Here is a 20,330-nt window from a genome sequence, read left to right as displayed (position 1 = left end):
ATTTTCTCTTGCATTATCTCGATTCCTGCAAATATCAGCCATGAAGCAACAGAAATATGCGGTAGCCCTGTTTATTTTTTCTAACATAGCATGTTTTCCCAGGATCTTGGGCAGTCATTGGCTATTTTTTACTTCAATCTATGACCAGGTGAAAACACCGAAAGCCATCCATCCAAGCTTCTGATCGCTCCCTAGCTACAAACATGAAGGTGTGAAGCACGGGGCATCTCTCAGATATTGCACTACACAATCACACCCTGAGCTCTGGAGAGGAAAAACAACAACAACAACAACAATTAAAAAGGGGAAAAGCAACAGCAGCTTTCTGGCAAAAGGCACAGTCATTCTCCCTTAAAGGGAAATCAGCAAAGAGAGGGGACTGGTATATTTTTAAAAATAGTTACTGTTACCGTTGCTTTCGTTTAGCAGAAGAGAAACAGAGGTGTTGATGGAGAAGGTGATTTGTTTTGACTTTGAGCAACATAAAAGTTAGGAAGACCAACCGTACTTTTGCCAAAAACATTCTTGTTTTTGTTCCCCTTGAAAGATGTCAGTCTTTATCATGATGATTACATTAAAGAGAACTACACAACCATTGTAACAAATATTCCTTTGGTAGACAAAGCTGACTTGTTATTAGAGGAGTAATGACGACGATCTCGCTCTGATCGTGACAAGGAGGGAGTCAAGTTGCATTTTTCTTTTTCTCTTATTTAAAAAAAAGGAAAGAAACCTCTCCAGCAAACTGCAATAATTAAGAGGACAGCGAGACAAACAGAATCATATCTAAACCATATATTAAGCACAGATTTACTGCAAGTAAACCTAAAATCAACTGCTAAAGTTAGTGTTAAAGCAAGGTTAGAAGACAGACAAGTCCTACAACACCATTCCCCAAGAAATCCTGCTGCTAGTGGCACTGAAGCTTCAATTATTAAAATAAAAAATAAAGTAAAAATTACAGAAAACATGACATTTCATGTTTGGCGTGTGAAAAACGAGAACACCATAAAGTCTGGGGTAAAAATCAGCTCTTTAGATGCTCTTTGAAGAAACTCAACGTGGTGGAATGAGAATTGTTTTTTAAGTCAGCTCACAGCAATAAAATTTACACCTGAGTTGACACCTGGCATAGTCAGTGCACTTTCAACTGGTGGGATAAACCTTACAAAAGCTATGATGACAAACTCACAAGGCACCTTATGTTATCGATTAAATCCAGTTTAAGTGCACAAAAACATGAAGCTGGAGGACAGAGGAACAGCGTCCGATCACTGGTGTCTAACATCTCGTGACACTTTCAAAGCTTTGCTGATTGAAACCAAACTTCTTCTATGATATAAACATACAAATTCTATTACAAATAACATATAGTGTAAAAAAAAGACATTAACTTCACAGCCATTCCTTGGTTTTTAGCTGCTGTGGTGAAGTTACACAGAAAATACGAAAAAAAAAAAAATTAATGCTGTGAGTGTAAAAAATACAGATAAGAACATGACGCTCCTCCCCCAAATCAGGAAAGCACATGTTAATATTAACTGAGCCACCTCAGTTTTTCCGGAGCATTAAGGGTTTAATGCTGGATTAAGAGCCCGATGCAAAACTGATTGGAAAAAGGTTGAGACTCCAGACAAAGTGAAGGATAAATCAATTAGACTTGTGTTAAATGCCCGACTTTGACTCAATAACTACTTTGTTTTGGTCTGCACATAAAGTTCCCCCCCTGTTGTGCTCTTTGAAGTGAAGCCATTCAAGTTTATGTCTTTGTTTTTTTTGACATACAAGTGCAAAATTCACATTGGAGTGCCAAGTCTTATTTTGGTAAATCGTTCCATGCCACAAAATCAGTAAAATGCAGTGAAGGTATTGCTGAAAAAAACATAAAGAGACCGCTTAAATCACACATTACTCTATGCAGAAAAACTAAGAAGACCCTTATTGTTTCCATAGTAATTAAGAAAGTAAGAAGCAAATTAAACACACTTAACTGATCGTCTGCAAGTGTGAGCACCTCCATAGCACCTTTAACATTTCTTAATGTTAAAGTCCATGACAGAACAAGTATGAATTGTTTGGAAGGAGACAACCTCTTCTCTCTAAAGGGAACATGTCAGCACACAGATTAGGTTTGCAAAGGAGCATCTGAGCAAACCACAAGACTTGTGGATCAAAAGATGCCACAGTCAGTGCCACATTTGGTGAAAGCCAAACACAGCACGCCTGCACAAAGCTGTCACGCCAACGTTCAAGCATCGACTGAGTCGACCGGGAACTCCTTTGTATACCAAAGTATTCTAGAGCCAAATGTAAGGCCACTGTGTGAAGGCTAAAGCTTGACTGAAACTGGATCGTGCAACAGGTCGACGATCCCAACCACAGCAGCCTGAAATACTGCAGTGGGTCCTGAACAGAGCCCATATGGAAAAGAAATAGTAAAAACGTATGATTTACTCATGAAAGTGGCCACTTTCTTATTTCTTTCATATATTGTTTTAGTAAGTATCCAAAACATACAAGTTTCATTATATAATTTTTCAAGGGATCTTATATCTGTTTTCACTCTTGTATGCTTTTCATACAAGTTTCACACTTTATAAGATTTATATATATCTTTTCCATATGGGAGGTGTGCACAATGAATGGCCGCAAAAGAAGAGTGGGATAAAAATTGCTCCTCAACTGTGAGAGAAACTGATCCAGCAAACAATCACGCAGAGTTATTGCTGCTAAAGGTTGTTTTATGGGCTCTTAAATGCCTGCGACCTGTAAACCTGTGACAATGGAGGAAAACGTTTACACGTCACATCTTATAGCATATAAACCAGAGCAGAAGTACAATTTTCTGTCGTTCATTCAGTTGAAACTTCAAACTCTTAAAAAGTGCTTGTAATAATATCCACAGACCATCTAAACCCACCGTTCACGGCTGCAGGATGGCAACATATTAAAATTCTCTTGTTACTCTATCACTCCAGCTTCTCTGATTTTGTGGCAGAAATGATTTCTGTGGTGCTTTGTTGTTGTTTTCTTGTACCTTGCATCAGAGATACTCAACTTGCTTTGACCTGGTGTCCCTTTGAAAAATGATTGGTGCCACGACATTAATATTTGTCAGATAAACTTAACAGTAATAATTTACTCTCCTGTAAAATAGTTTATTTTTAAAATACCTGACTATATTACAAGTAAATAATATCTTTTACAGCATTCAGCAGCTGGATTGTAGCTGCAGCTGCTTTGGGAACAATTAAAGAGCCGGAACCTCGTCTGTCCTTTTTATTTAGTAAATCTGAAAGGGCAGATATTCCAGCTGACACTCAAAGTGACCCTGACCTACCCATAAGTTGAGTATAACTGCCTTAGGTGATCAAAATTCAACATAACACCACACACTTGCTTTATTCTCGCATAAACGGTCACATCCAGATGCACAACTCAAACTTAGATTTAGGGTAAAAATTAAAGAGCGGTGATAAAAATCTGATTCTGAATCCGTTCTTCTCTGTAAGTTTGAAGGAGTGGAAGCGGTGCTCAATCCATTTTTAGCAAAATGTAACAAAAGTTTCCCCTTTTTGACTGTAAAAAAAAAATAAAAATCATTATTATTTTTCTACAAAAGTATCTGTGCATAGAAAAAATACACATTGCTTTCAAAGTGCACTGAAGATATACTTCAATACATAATAAAGCACAAGTGGGAGAATATCTAATGTAATAATGCTCTAAAATGAGCGCTCTTTGTCTGTGTACAAAAAAAAGAAAGAAAGGTGAGAGTTTGCTCCACACTGGAAACTTTGTGTGGAGAGTAAATGTCTTTTAAATATTTTAAATTAACCAATTTTGCAGGGAGTGCCTTCCCATCAGTTCTGGTTAAGTGCCAAAGAAATGAAAACAAGTGCACCTCTATAAAAATGACCAGAATAGAAATATAGAAAACTATTTTCTGCCTGGGCTTTAGGTCAATAGTCATTTGACTCTCCCACTCTCACAGAGAACCTCAACATTAATAATCAGCACTGTTATAAAGCTCCGAAAATACATTCACTGTGGACAGTCTGGGTGGAGGATGTGAGGGTCTGACACTGGTAAACACACACACGCACAAAGTGAGTGTTTGTGTGTGTTTCCACATACACAGTGGTATGCATTCACCAGACAAAGACTTCTTCACTCAAGTTCATGAGTCTGATGCAATCAGGTTATATACCTGTGGGAGGGAGCGACAAGCAAACACAAGTGTGTTTGTGTGTGTCTGAGTGTGTCAGCTTCACAGGTGTCTGCTGTCGTTCAGAGGTGTTGCAGGTGTTTGACTCAGCGGGGTCAGAGCAACATGTACTGGTTGTCTATTGCCCGCTTGCGACCGCGGTCAGGTTCCAGCTCATAGTCTGAGTCCCGCTGAGGGATGATGGGAGCGTGGGTGCTGGGGTGGCGTAGCAGGTTCCTCCTTCCTACCGACTCGCTCCGACGGAGTGGAGGCGGGGCTGACAGCGTGGGCTCGGGGACCATGCCGGTGCGGGTAAAAGAATGGATTCCAGACTGGGAAAAGGAGCTTGAAGTGGAAAAGCTGGTGCTGGCCGTGGTGTTGGTGGAGCAGGAGGAAGGGGGCTGGCTGGAGCTGCGAGCCAGGCTGCAGTGAGCCAAGCTGGGCTCAGAGCTCCAGCGATGGAGGGAGAACGGGACGAGGAAAGCGCCTGAGAGCTGACCTGAGGGAAACAAGAGGAAATAAATCAGCAAACATGAGCTGTAGAAGTTGATTATATAAAAACTAAAAACCTCTTTATTCAGTCTGAATTTCAGATGTGCACTGATTCGCGGAGGTACTACAAACTGCAGTGGAGCACAACCACAAACTACTGGAGAAGCTGCTCCTTTAATTTGTATAAGTACGGGTGTACTGCCTTTAAACGTGTGTGCATCACACTACTAATTCAGTGATAACACCGTTGGTACACATTATTATTTGAATGAGGTCCAAATCCACGAGTCTCACCCTGTGAAGGCGGGGTGGAACCCGCCACTACGAAGCGGGACAGAGTGACAGCACCGGCGGCTCCACACTCCAGTGGGATAGGGAAGAGTCTGAAATGACTGAGCATGTCCATAACAGATGGGAAGCGCAGGTGCTGCACCCTGCACTGACCCCATTCTGTCAAAGAGAGGCGCAGGTGCTGCAGAGAGGAAAGAGGGAAAAAAGATGAGGAAACAGACGTTTCACGTTGGCTGAAGTGAATTCTTTTCCTAACCACAGTGCTCAGTGTGCACACTTGTTTATCTATGCTTGTGTAATGCTTCCTGTGTCTGCACAATTTTCACGTTTCCAGATGGAAAAAAACAAAACAATTTGGGTTTCAAAAGACAATCCTCAACTGCAACCACAACTGTACCCACATACTGATCCGTACCTTTGCTTTTCCCTGGTAGTTGAAGGTGAGGACGTAGTCGCCCCTGCGTGTCTCACTCTGTCGGACCAGAAACACCCCGTGTCCCTCTGGCCCGGAGCTCTGAACCAGGTGGGCCGCCTTGACGCGAGAGATGGGTCCGTGGAACCAGGGGTAGGAGAACAGGAAGTGATCTGTCTTCTGGATTACCTGCTCTGGCAGGGTGAAGGTGACAGGAGCTGTAGGGATGAACAAAGACGGCGAACTTGTTTGTTTCTGTCCGAATGTGCAAAACTGGCTGAAATAATCAATACTGTGTAAACTGTAATGGTTCAGTGTTCACTGTGAAACACTGGTTCAGTGTTCAGCCATCCTGCTTGTCTGTTTTTATCTTTGAGCTGCTGAAGAGAGCAAATAAGCTCTAAAAACACACCAGAAACCCGGTGACCACCCAGTTTAAGACAGAGGAGCGCTTATAGCGGACGAACAGGAGTATGTTGTTGTAGAGACTAAAAGCAGAGCTAAAGGAGAGCAAAACAGAAATAAACTAAATGTTTGCACTTCCTCTCGTGCTGTTACTTTATCTCTGGGTACCCACGTGTGAACGAACAGGATAAAACAAAACCTCAGAAATAAAAAAAAATAACAGTTTTGAACTAAAATACACAGCAACACTCTGATTATCAGAGGATGTGTCGCCGAGGTAACGTCCCCTCATCCCAGTACTCACGCTGACTCTGACTTTCTGGCTCTGAGCTCCCTCTGTGATTGGCTGGGGCAGAAGTGTCAGGCGGGGAAGGGAGGGGCTCCAGATCCACGCTGACTGACCTGAAAGACAAGAGCAGACTCAGATTATACACACACGAATGTTATTCTCTCTGTAGACTTTGCTTGGGATTATTTCACCACGCCTTAGTCACATTTAGGTTGGACCACAGTTCCAATAACACGGATTCAGCCCTGGGTGTACATAACCACGGTGATGAAAAGCTGCTAAGACGCTTCATTGTTACTGCACAGATGTCTTTGTGAGAATTTAGTCTGGTCTTTGATTTATTTACTTGTCACAAAAGGGATTATTTGAACCCTCTTTGGTAGTCTTAGCCTTTACTTGCTAGCTATTAAAAATAGCTAATTTAATACTATACTTCTATAATATTACTCTATATTTGTGACTGAGATGCAAATTGTTTTGCAAATTGTCATTTGTTTTTTGATATTTCTCTTGTAACCAAACAGCTGTTTGTCATAATGGATGCGATATAATCACATGTTGCTATGGAAAAATGTGTATTCCCCGACTGGTTGGCAGTGTTTCCTGGAGGTTTCTGGCTCTAGTGTCTGCTTTGGCTGCTGGCGGATTGCCGTGGCTGTCTGTAGCTTTTCATGTTTGCCCGCAAAAATTCACTAAGTACTAAGTCAGCTGTAGTAGAACTTGAAAAAGTGCAATGCATAACAAAAATGAGAAGGTTCTCCTTCAAAGTAAAAGTTGTGCAATCAGCACTGGAGCCACCAAAAGGTGCAGCTCTTAATTTGAAGGTGAACCTGCAACAGCAACTCGCAACTGGTTGGGAAATACTCATTTTTCCCTAACAAGCAGTGGTTGGCAGATGTTCACAGATCGATCTCTAGGAGTGTGTGACTGCGACCTTATTCACTTGACCTGCATCGTCATCAAACCTCAATATGTAAGCTGCGGTCTCCCCATTTCACTGGTGGGGCTTTTATAAAGTGAAGTGCTACACTGAAAGCCCTTCAGGACTTTACAGCTGTGGACTCGAACGTAACACTGAGTTGTGAGCTTAGACACTGTGTCAGCTTCAAACTAATCTACAACATATCAAAAATGTCACTGGCGTGGCTCCATGTTGTTAGAATGGACCCCCAGAACGACTTCAATGCAGTTTGCATATCACAGCTCAACAGCCAAGATGACATAATCTAAAAACTGTAAGCTGTCTGCAGCTTTAATGTTTAACACTCCGAATCAGCAGATGTATTTGAGTACGCGTCAAGACACAGTGTACTACACAAACTGGTTAAAGAGTTGCACAATATCAGGCAACCAACTTCTACATTTGCAACTACTGTTGAATTTCTGGGACATTATGCAAACAGTTAGACGCACAGTATAAAAACTGAAAGTTGAGCTTTTTACAAAATAAAATAATGAAAAAGCGGGGCCTAATATTTTTGACAGAAGGCCAAACATTGCCTACAGACTTCTATCTGCTTACCAGCAGGCTAGGAAATGCATTACACTACTGAGGGTCCTCACAAGGATGTGCTGGTGAGGTGAGTCTGCAGGCTGAAGGCAAACAAAGCCACAGACGGGAAGTGAGTCCAGTTGAGATCTGAACTTACATTTCTTCTGTTTCACTGCTCTCTCTCTCTCTCTCTCATACACACACACACACACACAAGTGGTATATCTGGGCCGCTTGTGTGTGCCGCTTCCCGACAGATGAGAACGGGAAGGTTAAAGAAGGAAGTTGGAGTAAAATCCTGCTTAAATGCTGACTTGAGTTTGCAGAGCAATGAATAACAGGAAGACTTTACTTCTCACTGTGTATGTGTGTGTGTTCATTCTTGTTCTTCTATCTTTGTGACAATCATTTTTTCCCTGAGTATGGACATCATTTCACACAGTCAGCAAATCTTCAAGGAATAGAATTTAGCCCTCAGCACACTTAAAGCACGCTACACCTACCACATCTGACCACATCTGAAGAAAAATGCGAGTTTATTTCCCTCACACTGCTTCCCTGATGTCTCACCAAGTGTTGTGTGCCTTTTGAGGTCCTCTGTAGTCTCTGCATGATGAATCGCACAAATAAAACCACGGACTTTTGGACAACAAGCCTTTTCCACAGTAGACATTGTGAGTTGTACTGATAGGAAAAGTATGGATGCTGTTAATAGGATTAAGAATGACTCTGCTTCACATAAGAAACAATGCTTTGTTAGATTTGGTATCTGGACCGTGAAAGTAAAGCTTAAGTGTAATTGTAAAAATTAATATTTACATTTGAGGCGTGTCTGAACAGCACTGCAGAGTCACGATGATCCAAGTGTTGCTTGGTGAAGTTACAAAAACTAAACCAGCTTTTAGATGATATTAGTGAGAATTTAGACAAAAACAAGCTGTTTTCAAAGGTCCAGATAATGCATTCAAAGGATTATCAGATGCAAAGTATTACACACTTGATTTTACAACACTGGACTGTTATTTCTGTACGTCCTTTATTTTATTTTTAACGCAACACTGCAGCAAAAGTTGATCCAGAATCATATGATTGTTTCCAAACAGCCCTTCTTTCATCTGAACATCTTCCAGCTCCAACGCATTTGTGGGCTGCTTCCATTCAATTAATGCAACATGCAGGCCAGCTGCGGCTCTAAACAAAGCCTTGAAGAATCTAACATGTACTTACTTTAAGACATTTATTCAAATTTAACGCCAGTTCTTTTTCTAAGTTCATTGTTTGTTTGTTTTTAGAGTGTGTGCACTTCCAGATATCTGCAGAAACGAGAAATGCCCCGAGATTCTCAGACCTCCCCCACACTTCCTTTCAGAGAAACGCACACTGACACACACAAATAGACAGAGATTGTCTTTATAACAAGAAACAGAAAACCTGTAAGTTTTATTCCAGGATTGGGTATTCCTGTGAGTACAGTTTGCACTGATTACTGCTTAACAGAAGTAGCTTCAACAGTGCGGTCTGCATCTCCTTTTAGAAGATGACTGATAATTCTGTCTTCTTGCATGACTTCTACTCTTCTTACTTTTCCCATTTCTTTAAAATTCAAAGAAATTTCTTTCTTTCTTCTTTCATTCTTTCTGTGCAAAGTAGAGAACTGATAGGAAATGAAGGACCACATGAAAGATCTTAATAACGGGGCCTTCAGGGCTCTTAAAGCCGTCTCCTACTTTAACCTTTGAAAAGCTACATTTACTGCTACACGTTCCCTCTAAACATCATACGTTACCTCTCAAAGGTGTGCAGTGAGCACTAAGTTGACTAATGGTGCTGTTGACTGATCAGTTAGGAGGAATACTTCAAATGCAGTAAAGTTGAAACCAGCACAAAGCTGTACGGACAAACCAGAGCGAATACAAACTGTGCAGTTCAAGAAAAGATAAATACACTCGAGGCCGCACACACACACACCTGTTTGTCTACATATGCACATACATCAACATTTATTCTCACTTCCTTTTGCAAACACATACCTCAGGACAAGTAAACATCCAACACACCCACAAACACTAAAAACAGCCAAGTGTTAAATATTTCCTCTCGCGATGTGAATTTCTGGGCTGACGCTCGTGTTTAAAATAACAATTTGGCAGGTAAGATTTTTTGACTTTTTAAAAATATCATTTTAAAAATGCTACCTAACACTACCAATGTACTGATATCAGTCAACAAAGCTGAGATTGGCCAAAACTGGCATGTCAGTGTGTCTCCACTTTCCACTCAGAAGTGAAAGTACAGCAAGGAAGTACCCACAGCAAGCTGAGAATAAAAATGCTCGTTCTGCACTATATAACTAATGTGATTGATGAATGTAATCTTCTACACTTTAAACCATAAACAAAGTTTTCTCTAGGTTACCAGGGGGTTGCAGACCTGTCGCTACTCCTCTGTGACGTTACAGAGCTTGACTGAATATACTTTGAGTCTCTTGTGTGATATTTAGTTTTTGATTCGATCTTCAGTCAATTTACACTCATAAAAACAACGAACGGGTAAAGAAATGAGACACGTGTAAGGCAGATCACACAAACATCTGTCCTTGTTTTGTGTTTACACATCTCTCACCTGCTGCTGATGCACTCTTTTAGCTCTGTGGTCCAGGAGCTGACCTGCTGCTCGTTGTCCGTCTCAAATATCAGGCTACCTCGATTAACCTGCAGAGATAAAGATGCTTAAAAAAAAAACAGGCTACACAAAATGGACATGATGCAAATGCATAAAATGCCCTGAACCTCTGCACTTACTTAGAGCTTTTTCGTTTATTTTCACTACAACAGAATTAATAGTGTAACAGGAAGGAATGCACAGGGCAATAAAACACTGCATACTAATGTAACCACCGCAATTTAATAAGTACAAAGAAGAAAAAAAACCCTCATAACAAAATGTTCTGTTAAATTCCAAAAGGTTTACCGTTAAAAAGGCAAATAGCTCGAGGGAAGGTGTGCTTACTGTGCTCCGATTAAAAACAAAGAAAAGCTGCCTGCACCTGCTACAGGAAAGCATTTCCATGGTAAGGAGAGATACTATCAATATCAAGAGCCTCTGGGTGAAGCAGAACTTTTGAAATAAAAAACAAAGGCATGTGAGCTTTTTGTTAAATTTACTAAAAAAGAAGACAACAGTGAAAGTTAACACTTTTCACCACTGATGTGCAAAACCGCTATCAAATACTCGCTCCTGTGGTTGTGAAAACTTTGTAGTTTGCTTCTTCGCTGTGAACAAAGGCTGTAATCCTCTGCTGTGCACGAATGTGCTCGATAAACAAACAAAATGCCATTCAAATATCGCTGCAGATATAAAAAAAAAAAAAAACGGCTGGAGTGCAGCAACACCGCTGTCTGTTTGAGTGGGTTTATGTTTGATGGAGAGCTGAGCAGCTGGTGGGTAAAAAAACAGAGACTTTATGGTGGAATATCGTTTCACTTCAAACCAGCAACATCTACTTTGTCAGTCCACTTTGTGAGTTTTGAAATGACAGTGTTTATCCTGTTCTGGCTGAACGGTGAAGATCTAAGCAATGTGGATATAAACAACTCAGCGGTCAGAGTCCCAAACTACAGCTTCTCTTAGGAAGCATCATTTTTCCATTTAGCTGTAATCGTGTACAAACCTTTAGAACAAACGTGTTAAAGTTGTCAGGCATCTCCAGCCGGTTGCAACGCCGGACCTCTTGGATATCTGAGCAGTGAGTCGTCAGCTTGGGACTGGAGGCCTGAAACACACAGTGAGTACATAATTAGTGTCTGATACATGAGAGTAATTCCTCTGATGAAAACATAAAAGGGAAAGAAACGGAAAGAAAAAGGGTTTCACAATTGTATGCACGCCGTCAACCTTCCTCATAAGCTGGCCTGATAATCTTTAACACATTTTTAAATGGGCTTGTGCAAGTATCAAAAGTGCAAAATGAGTCATCAGATATGAGCATGTGCCAAATTCTTTGAAAGAAACAGGTCAGGGTTGCTGCAGGTAGTGTACGAGGAAGCCTGGTTTTTCAAAGAAAATCCTTTCACCTCCATTGTTTTTGCATAGCAGATGATGTGTCGGTGACATACATCACATTTCAACACTCAAGTATTATAAGAAAAACATCATCGTCTTTTAAACAAAATGAAAACATTTTTTCCACGCAAACGTCTTCTTTAACTTAGCTTAAAGCGTGCAGTGGTCAAACTTTCATGGTCTGTGTAGATTTGTTACTCATTTGGTTTTCCTTTTCTGAGAAGTAGAGACTGTTCCAAACAGGAAATTGCCCCCCAAAAAAGGATGTCATGCAACACTGTGTACTACTCAGCTCAATCTGGCTCTCATGGGTAACATTTAAGAAGGCTGCCAAGTAAGGACTCGCTTGTGCACTGGGGCCTTTTTCTATTTTGATTAGAGGCAGTTTGCACTTGTGCGATCACCTCTGTAGCTTTATTTTAATGTTGACCAATTAGGCTAAAAATACCACGGGACAGAAACGAGCGTGACGCAAGCTCCCGCAGCGGGGCTTGAAGGCTGGCTGTGTTTGAAGAAACCTAAATGAGATATGAGGGGCTTTCTGGTGGCTGTTTGACCCGAGGCCCTCAGCATGAACTTATGACACTGCGAGTTTATTAACCACCAACAAAACCAGAAAGGATCCAGGCTTCAATATACTAAAATTTTAACTTATTTTATGTATTTTATGACTACTGTTCCTTTTATTAATTGTGTTTTTTGTAAGGTGACCTTGGGTTTCTGAAAGGCGCCCTCAAATAAAATGTATTATTATTATTATTATTATTAAAAAATACACATATTTTAAACTTCTCAAAATCCCCTCCCAGTCAGGTGAACCTGAAGCCAGCTGGACAAAAGGATGATGATGCGAAAGGATCTTGAAAGCAAAAATACTCCATCCCAGGCTGCTCTCATATGACTCCACACAGCTGTTGCTGACTTGTGACATACTTTACCTGGAGCAGTTTGCACTGGACCTCGCTTTAGTTTTTATTTTTTAAAACAATCCACGAAGACACATTTTTGGGGGGAAAAAATCTATTTTTAAAGAATGCTGAACGGATACACACACAAAAAATCCACTAAAACAGCTCTGAAGAGCCTCCGAACCCCCACATCCAAACGAGTGGTAACAGAGCCAACGGCATAAACAAACACACATGCATGGACGAATGACTCAGTCAGCCATGTGTAAAGTGCCCGCGGCATGTCTGGGTCAGAAGTCACTGCTGAAACGAAGGCTGAGTGACAACTGAGAGAAGACAAGAACATCAGCAGCTACTATGAAAAGTTTAAAAACTACAGCGTGTCAGCTGCATACAGTATTTTCATGTTTGACAACTGGAAATGTCAAATCCTGTCAAACCTTGACATTTAGTAGTCAGGCGTCATGAAGAAGAACACGGCTCTCATCACTAGTTTCTGTTACTGCATGTGTTCGAGTGCAAACTTGGTCATACAGAACAGAATATGAGAAAAGCAAAGTTCTGGATTGAACTTCTGATTATTTTCACAATAATCCAAAATTGGAGATAAAGAGCAGAATTTAAGAGTGAACGTAATCACAAGCTATAGCGACAACTCGTGACTCTTTACCTTATCGATTTATCTGACAATTATTAAAAAATGTGGCCCGCAAACTCCCTTCAGTCCAAGCTAACATCTGTCACACCCAGCTGTGTTTGACGAACGTTTCAAAACGCAAATCCTAAATTGTTGAATTTGTCTCATGTAAGGGACAAGATTTCTGCAACGATCCAAGTTATATTTCTGTGTGGAGTTTGCATGTTCTTCTTCGGCCTTCGGCTCAGAAGACATACATGTTGGCTTTACTGATGATTCCAAATTTTTCAGGTATGAGAACTAGATAAGGTGTGTGAAGTGTACAAAAGAAAGCACTGAATGGCTAAATGTGGCTTGCAGGTGCTTTGAGTGGTAAATACTGCTATATAAATGCCAGTGCATTTAAATACTAAGCAAACATATTTAAGGGAGCATTGGTTGCATGAAGGTAAACAGTGCACATGCAGAAATGTAATCTCAAAAGCACTGACATCAATTTATCTTTATCAAATTAATCTGTGTTCATAGCCAATGCGAGAAGTTAGCCTGTGGGTTTCCAGACTGCATGACTGTCTGCATCTGTGCATTAAATTCAGCTTTTTGTCTTAAAGTTTTGACCAGAAATGGTGATTTGTATCTGCTTGTTTTCTTTGTCAGCCATGCTGTCGAACTGCAAGACGAAGTGGATCTCCGAAGTGCAGCAGTTAGTGCTGCAAGTGCCTTAATAAATGCGTCACAACTAAGTGAACTCCGGTGTAGTCCATGCTGTGAAGCATTTCTTCACATGATCTGTTCAGTTCCTGTGAAAAGCACATCACCAGCCAGACGAAGAGCATCAAATTGCCCGCGAAGTGAAACTGTGTAATTAAACAGACTTGCACAATAATGGAAGCTAACTAAATCAGCACCGTGAGAGAGCAGAAGCAGCGAAAGGAAACAGACGAGACAGTAAAAGACACGGCATCGGGTGGGTAAGAGGGAGGAACGGAGGGCAAAAGAAAGTGCAGGGAGGACAAATTCCACTGCTTTGTGCACCGCATGAGTTTGAGCGCATGTGACAGTGCATGAGCCCGAGGAATGCATATGTTAATCCTTTGCACACGCATAAAACAACACAGGAGCGCACTCATCAAAAGAATAGTTACCTTTCTCCCTCACAACCCTTAATGCTATGAGTTTCAACCACAGTGTCTAATATTATCACTAAAAAGCACAATGACGCAGACAGGTCAAGGATGTGACTCATTTAGAGAACCTGAGTCAGTGCAAGAGGAACCGATTAAAGGGAGCTCGCACCAAATTGCTGCCGCAGCTGTATTTCAGTCGAGTATGTTCACAGAAATTTACATCAGCGTTACAAGTTTCAGGCTTTCTAATAATTTCCCCTGTAGAAAGATTGAGATAAAGCCAGAAAGATGACATAAATATACAGTCTAAGAGAAAAACAACAATGCAAAAAAATGTTTTTTTTTTACAAGATTCGTATGAAAATAATCATGTTGTCTGATAACAAATTGGAAGCTGAGTTTGAAAGCTAATATTAATCAAAGTTTAAAACATGGATAATTAATTTAAAAATAAGAGGTGACAAAACTGTGCACTGAATAATCCTGCTTTTCTTTGGCCACTTGGGGGCAGTGAACACAAGTTTTAAACATCACCTTATAGGTCAGTTGCTACCAACACATCTGGCAGCCACAGAGCCAACATCATGGCTCATTTCAAGTCTTGCTGAATTCAATATTCACTCTGTCTTAGCTCTGCTTTTGGTCTCTACCAACTCCCGAGGGAAATATCTGGCTTTTTAGTTGCTAAATACTTCAGTGTGGATCGGTGAGTCGCTGACTGTCTCGGTGCTGAGCACTGAGCAGGGGGATTTGTAGAGCTCACCTCGATAATGAACCACAACAGTAAAGCTTGAGCCTGGGCAGCCAAGCAATGAGGTGAAACTTACTGTAAAGCTCAGAGGATTCAGGTGATGATTATCTGGGAGTGCGTACCTACATGTGACCCCTCCGATACCCCTTCTTTGATCGATCTGAAATCTGATCTATGTGCCACATTTCTGTTTGTTTTTCTGTTTGACTCAACCTCAGCCTCTTTTACGCCACCTCATGCATCGTGCGGAAGCAGGGATGCGTGATAAATCGGTGGCTCGAATATCATCAGCTCATCAAAGGAAGAATAAAATATCTCTTTATCATTTTGTCAGCTTCTTTCTACTTAAAATTATCTAAAAAGAGATTATATTTGAGCTTTGCACTAGAGTCTGAGCATCTGCAGCCCCAAAAAAGAAGAAGAGAGACATTTGTACGTTGTTTTTTTTTTTAATCATTTAACACGGCATGCAGTTAATCAAGAAAGCAACAGGCAGATTAACTGCAGCTGCAGACTAATTTACAAATGCAAGTTAAAACTGCACCGGATGTGCAACAACTAATGCTATCAGTCACTCTCACTCTGGGTGTGTGTGTTGGTGAACATTCGAGCAGAGAGTGACTCATTGAGAAGAATTTATTGTGTGAATATGAATGAGAGCCTGACTAGGAGCATCTTTGAGGAACCATGTGTGTCTGTGGAGGGGAAAAAAAAACAGAAGAAGAAAAAACATTCAGCAGATGTCTGACTGGTTGAGCAACAACGTAACAGGCCTGATTTCTGTGAATCAACTTCATCGAGGGAGCAAGTTCAAGCTCTCAGCGCATTTCCTATTACTGCAAACTGCTGCAGCTTGTAATACTCCCTGGAGAGTGTACGCACGCACACGCGCACACACACACACACACGGCTCAGTCTTTGCTGTTTTTCTTTCATTTTTAAATCTGGACCCATCTCCAACAGAACCGGTGAGTAATGTGGGAAAACAGTCAGAGCATTTACGAACTGCGTGAGTGTTAATGTTTTAAAGCTCTCAAAGAAGTGCAGAGGTCTAGGTCTCTTTTTCTTTCTGCTCACCCGTGGTGACCCCCGCCCCTCCCTCGGCAGAGTCAAAGGAAAGAACACAGCAGTCTTGTTAGTGTCATAAACCGTATATAAAAGACAACCACAGCCACAGATGCTATGAGGAAGAGATTCAACACTGCGATCTTTCTAACTTCCAGCAGGATCGAAGAAACAAAAAAAGAAGTTCACAACATAAAGTATCGATTTGTGACCTTTTTAAATACTTTCCTCATGAGTTTATGGTCTCAAACTCTAGTTTCAGTTCTCTATGAATATAAAATTATCTTTATTTTGTAACTTATGGAACACATTAGTGTTGAGAAGATGAGGAAACAGTAGCCTGCCCAAAAAGATGCACAATGATCATGTAAGGGATACAAACGGACTAAAAATAGCAGCTTTCTACCCATAAAAAACGTTTTTATTGTTCCTATAACTTTTTAAACAAGACTACCATGTTTTGTATCTTTACACTGCAGGAACCAGCATCACAGAAGCAAGTTTTGGTTTTTTGGGTGGTACCTATGTTCAGACAGGTACTGCCTATGTCTAGCACAACTGACCTACATGTACAATGACTGATGTAGATGTAAATATATGAAGTTGTGTCATCAGGATTTTTAAAAATACCCCCATAAGCAACAGCCATGTTAGCAAGAATTAGGTCTAAAAATGGGCCTGGCTTTATTAACCACATGTGCAACAACAGCATTAAAACAAAGTACTGACTATTATGATCAAAGGGGCCGGACCATCAAAAAAATTATAACTGTGTAAAGTTGGCCAGACTGTCCTGTAAACCCACAGTAAAAAACCCCCACAAATTAATACAGTAAATGCTGAAAAGTTATCATTTAACTGTTTATCCATTACTTAATTGCTTTGGTGTAATTAGGGATCTTTATCAATAGAAAAATTGTAAAAGTTATGAAAATATAGTTAAAACTAAAATCTATGCACTCCTTTTTTCCAGAGCAGTCCAGTGGGGCCGATTCTGGCCCCCGAGCCTTATGTTTAACACCGCTGCTCTATATGATACCATTAAAAAACCCCAACAACAACAAAAAAAACACACATAGTGCTCTTTTGTAGCTGCTGCTCAGCACACTGCCAGCTGGTTACTATGTCGACTTAACGTTGGTGTGAGTACAAGTAGGAAACAGCCCCTGAAGCTATGTAGCCCTGACAATGCTCTGTTCTGAAACTACTGTCTGATGATGGAAAAGATTTTTTTTTAAAGTGCAATGTCCATAAAGACATGCAAAGTGATGGCGAAGTGATGCAAAAAACACCTAAAAACACAAGCAGCACTACAGTGTGATGTGAGAGGAGTGGGGTCCTTTTGCACAACTTTGTGACATGATTCGTGACATGTTATAATAATTAACAGAGAATGCAGTAACAGCTATTTACTGTCCCTGATATGTTTGAATTCGTTTTGCACCAAATAAAAAGCATTAAAAATGTCGGTTTAGCATTGTCCACGACCGGGGCTTTAAATGTGAGTCACAGCAGCACATTCTCACTTCTGCTGTTTTCTCCCTCTCCCAGACAAAAACTTCAAACCCCGTCTGTGAGGTCTGCGAGCAACTACACAGCTTGATTCATTACTAGAGAGACATCAACACACAAAAGCTATGCTTGTACCAACTACTGCCTGGCATCGACCTCCTCCACATCCAGACGCAAGTAACCCTAGAGACTGAGTACATTGAAAGCGTAAATATACAATAGCGCCCACGGGAAAGCTTTTCATTTATGTCTTAAATTACTGCTCCTCTTTGTCTCGACAGCTTGCTGCATTGTTTTGCCAGCAGTCCTTGAGGCTATGGCCTGTTCCTCACCCTGCAACTGCGGAAGAACGCAAGGCTGCAGCACACTGCCACTTTCACTGTTTTAGCAATTATTTAGGACAACTTTCTGTAAATTATTGATGCATCCAGTCTGATTGTGGGTGGTTTAAACAGTCAAGAGAAAGAAGCTCAAGTTTTACCAGTAAAACACAACATATATACACTGATACCGGACTGGTTGCGTGGATCCTCTGGCCCGCGTTAAAGGGCGGCTACATGCTGCTGAGTGCTCGCAAAGCTGCATGCGCTGTTGTCATGGTGGTGATCGAATTTGGGACCAATCACACGCCTCTGTGATGCTATCTGAGCTTAATTCTAATTTAGCTCAGAATTAAACTTCCCTTTTTAATGAGGCCGGAAATCATCTTATTTCACAACGTTCAACATTATCAGTGACACTTTGTCAGTGTCAGCTTGTTCGGGCTCGTTACTGTTATCATTTATCTTTTATTGAAATATATTAGACATTATTTACGGATTAAACCCACCAAAACTGTCTTTTGAAGCTTTGACATCCCCACGTGAACGACACTTGGCTAAAAGTTATACGTTTCTGTTTAAAATCCAGATGTTGATGAAAGAACATACGAGATTATGACTTTTATTGAACCAAAATGTCAAATTTAATCAAGTCCAGCAGCAGGATTGTTTTTTGGGGGGCACTTTTTATTACCGTAAATTGAATATGACTGTGTAAAGACATTCTCTGAGTCATGTTTTATCCATCATTTTGATTTTTTAACTAAATAAATTACAGTTTATCTGATAATCAAAGTAATTATGGCAGGACAATTTAAAGTAAATCCTTTCATAATACAGTTTTTCTGGGACGAGAATGTCAACTATGAAATATTAAGCTGATGGTGATCAGTGCCAGTAATAATACAACACCACAAATTTTCACTTTGAGTCAACTTTCACTACTATGTTTCAACTTCAAACATACGTACAGTCACACAGATATGACAAATATGAAACACTGATATGCAGCAGTGACAATACAGCCTACATCCTGGGCTGCAAATTCCTAGAAATGAACTTGAGTTTGTAATAACTGCCTTGTATAGGTTACATCAGCCCCCCCCCCCCATAAAACCCAAATATCAATGGACTGTAATGAAAGTCTTTTGGAACGATTTTTGATTGAAGATAAGTATTTTTTCAGTTCTTACTCAGCATCTTTAGCAGTTAAATGGTAAATGGACTGATTCTTATATAGTACTTTTCTACTCTCCCGGAGTACTCAAAGCGCCGTATACAACATGCCACATTCCCCCAATCACACAAGCACTGTCTTCTATGCTTTTAAGTGCTTACTAACTACCATTCACACACATTCATACCGATGGATGCATCAGAGAGCAACTTGGGGTTAATATCTGGCCCAAGGATGTTTGGGATGCAGACTAGGGGGAGCCTACCTTCCAATCAGTAGATAAGCTGCTCTACCCTGAGCTACAGCAACCCCACAGAAAATCTCTCCTTTATTATATTTTTCATTATATTTGTACTTTTTGCATTACTTTTTAAAATAGGTTATTTTATGTATTTAATCCAAATCCTACAGGTCATATTTGTACAAACACAGATGCTTTAATAACGTGTGAGCTGCTTTTTAAACTTTTATATCATCATTAAAGTACCAAAAGAATTATTTTCACCATACAATCATAAATTACTATTAAAATAACTTTTCTTTAAAAAATTAAAAAAAAAAAAAAATCAAAGACAAAGTAATTTTCAGACATTGTAATGACTCTTCTTTCACCTTGGTTTACACACATGGCAGCAGGTGTAAACAGTTGGTGAAAGTAGCGCACAAACAAACAGAGACACGACAACAGATGCAACCATGCAACCTCTCACCCACACAAACAGATCTACAGTCTGTGCGCACACACCCACACACACGGGTGACACACAGGATGTTTGGAGTCCAAAACAATCTTCCCAGGGTCCCTTTCTCAAGGCCGTCGGCACAGCAACTGACTGACACTCAACATTCCTCTATCCCTCCGAGGGTCACCGTAGCCAACGCTGTCTGGGGTGCATGCATTGTGTGTGTGTGTGTGTGCTGCACTGACTTTAGACTCTGCAGGGTTACCAAACTGGTCTCTGGAGAGATTCTGCAAACTGTATGTGCACAGTTATCCTACACACACACACACACACACACACACACACACACACACACACACACACACACACACACACACACACACACACAGCTTAAATGGTTAGAGCACGACCCATCAGACCCTCTTCAAGCATGGGAGGTCATGACCTCAATCACAGTAACCAACACATCGGCCTGTACTTCCCCCGGTTTGACATCGGGA

At 40.7% G+C, this 20,330-nt stretch overlaps 1 protein-coding gene across 6 annotated transcripts in view; it reads right to left on the bottom strand.

Annotated features, from left to right (window-relative positions):
• Positions 1 to 3,023: 3,023 nt before the first annotated feature.
• sh2b3 (SH2B adaptor protein 3) overlaps positions 3,024 to 20,330 on the bottom strand; it is a 59,005-nt gene continuing 41,698 nt past the window's right edge. For 4 of the 6 annotated variants that reach the window (XM_040051092.1, XM_040051089.1, XM_040051093.1 and 1 more), the window contains exons 3-8: positions 11,259 to 11,360; positions 10,211 to 10,299; positions 6,112 to 6,209; positions 5,406 to 5,620; positions 4,994 to 5,171; positions 3,024 to 4,706 (exon numbers count right to left, since the gene is read on the bottom strand). In XM_040051092.1, coding sequence (XP_039907026.1) covers positions 4,324 to 4,706; positions 4,994 to 5,171; positions 5,406 to 5,620; positions 6,112 to 6,209; positions 10,211 to 10,299; positions 11,259 to 11,360 — 1,065 coding nt within the window. In that variant the 3' untranslated portion in view covers positions 3,024 to 4,323. The other 2 variants (XM_040051094.1, XM_040051095.1) reach the window with 2 other exon arrangements.

The sequence above is a fragment of the Simochromis diagramma genome, unplaced genomic scaffold, assembly GCF_900408965.1.
Source record: "Simochromis diagramma unplaced genomic scaffold, fSimDia1.1 OVJJ01000131.1, whole genome shotgun sequence".
Taxonomy (NCBI): Eukaryota; Metazoa; Chordata; class Actinopteri; order Cichliformes; family Cichlidae; genus Simochromis; species Simochromis diagramma.
The sequence above is the reverse complement of the archived record's forward strand: the minus strand, read 5'-3'. Positions and strand labels throughout refer to the sequence as shown.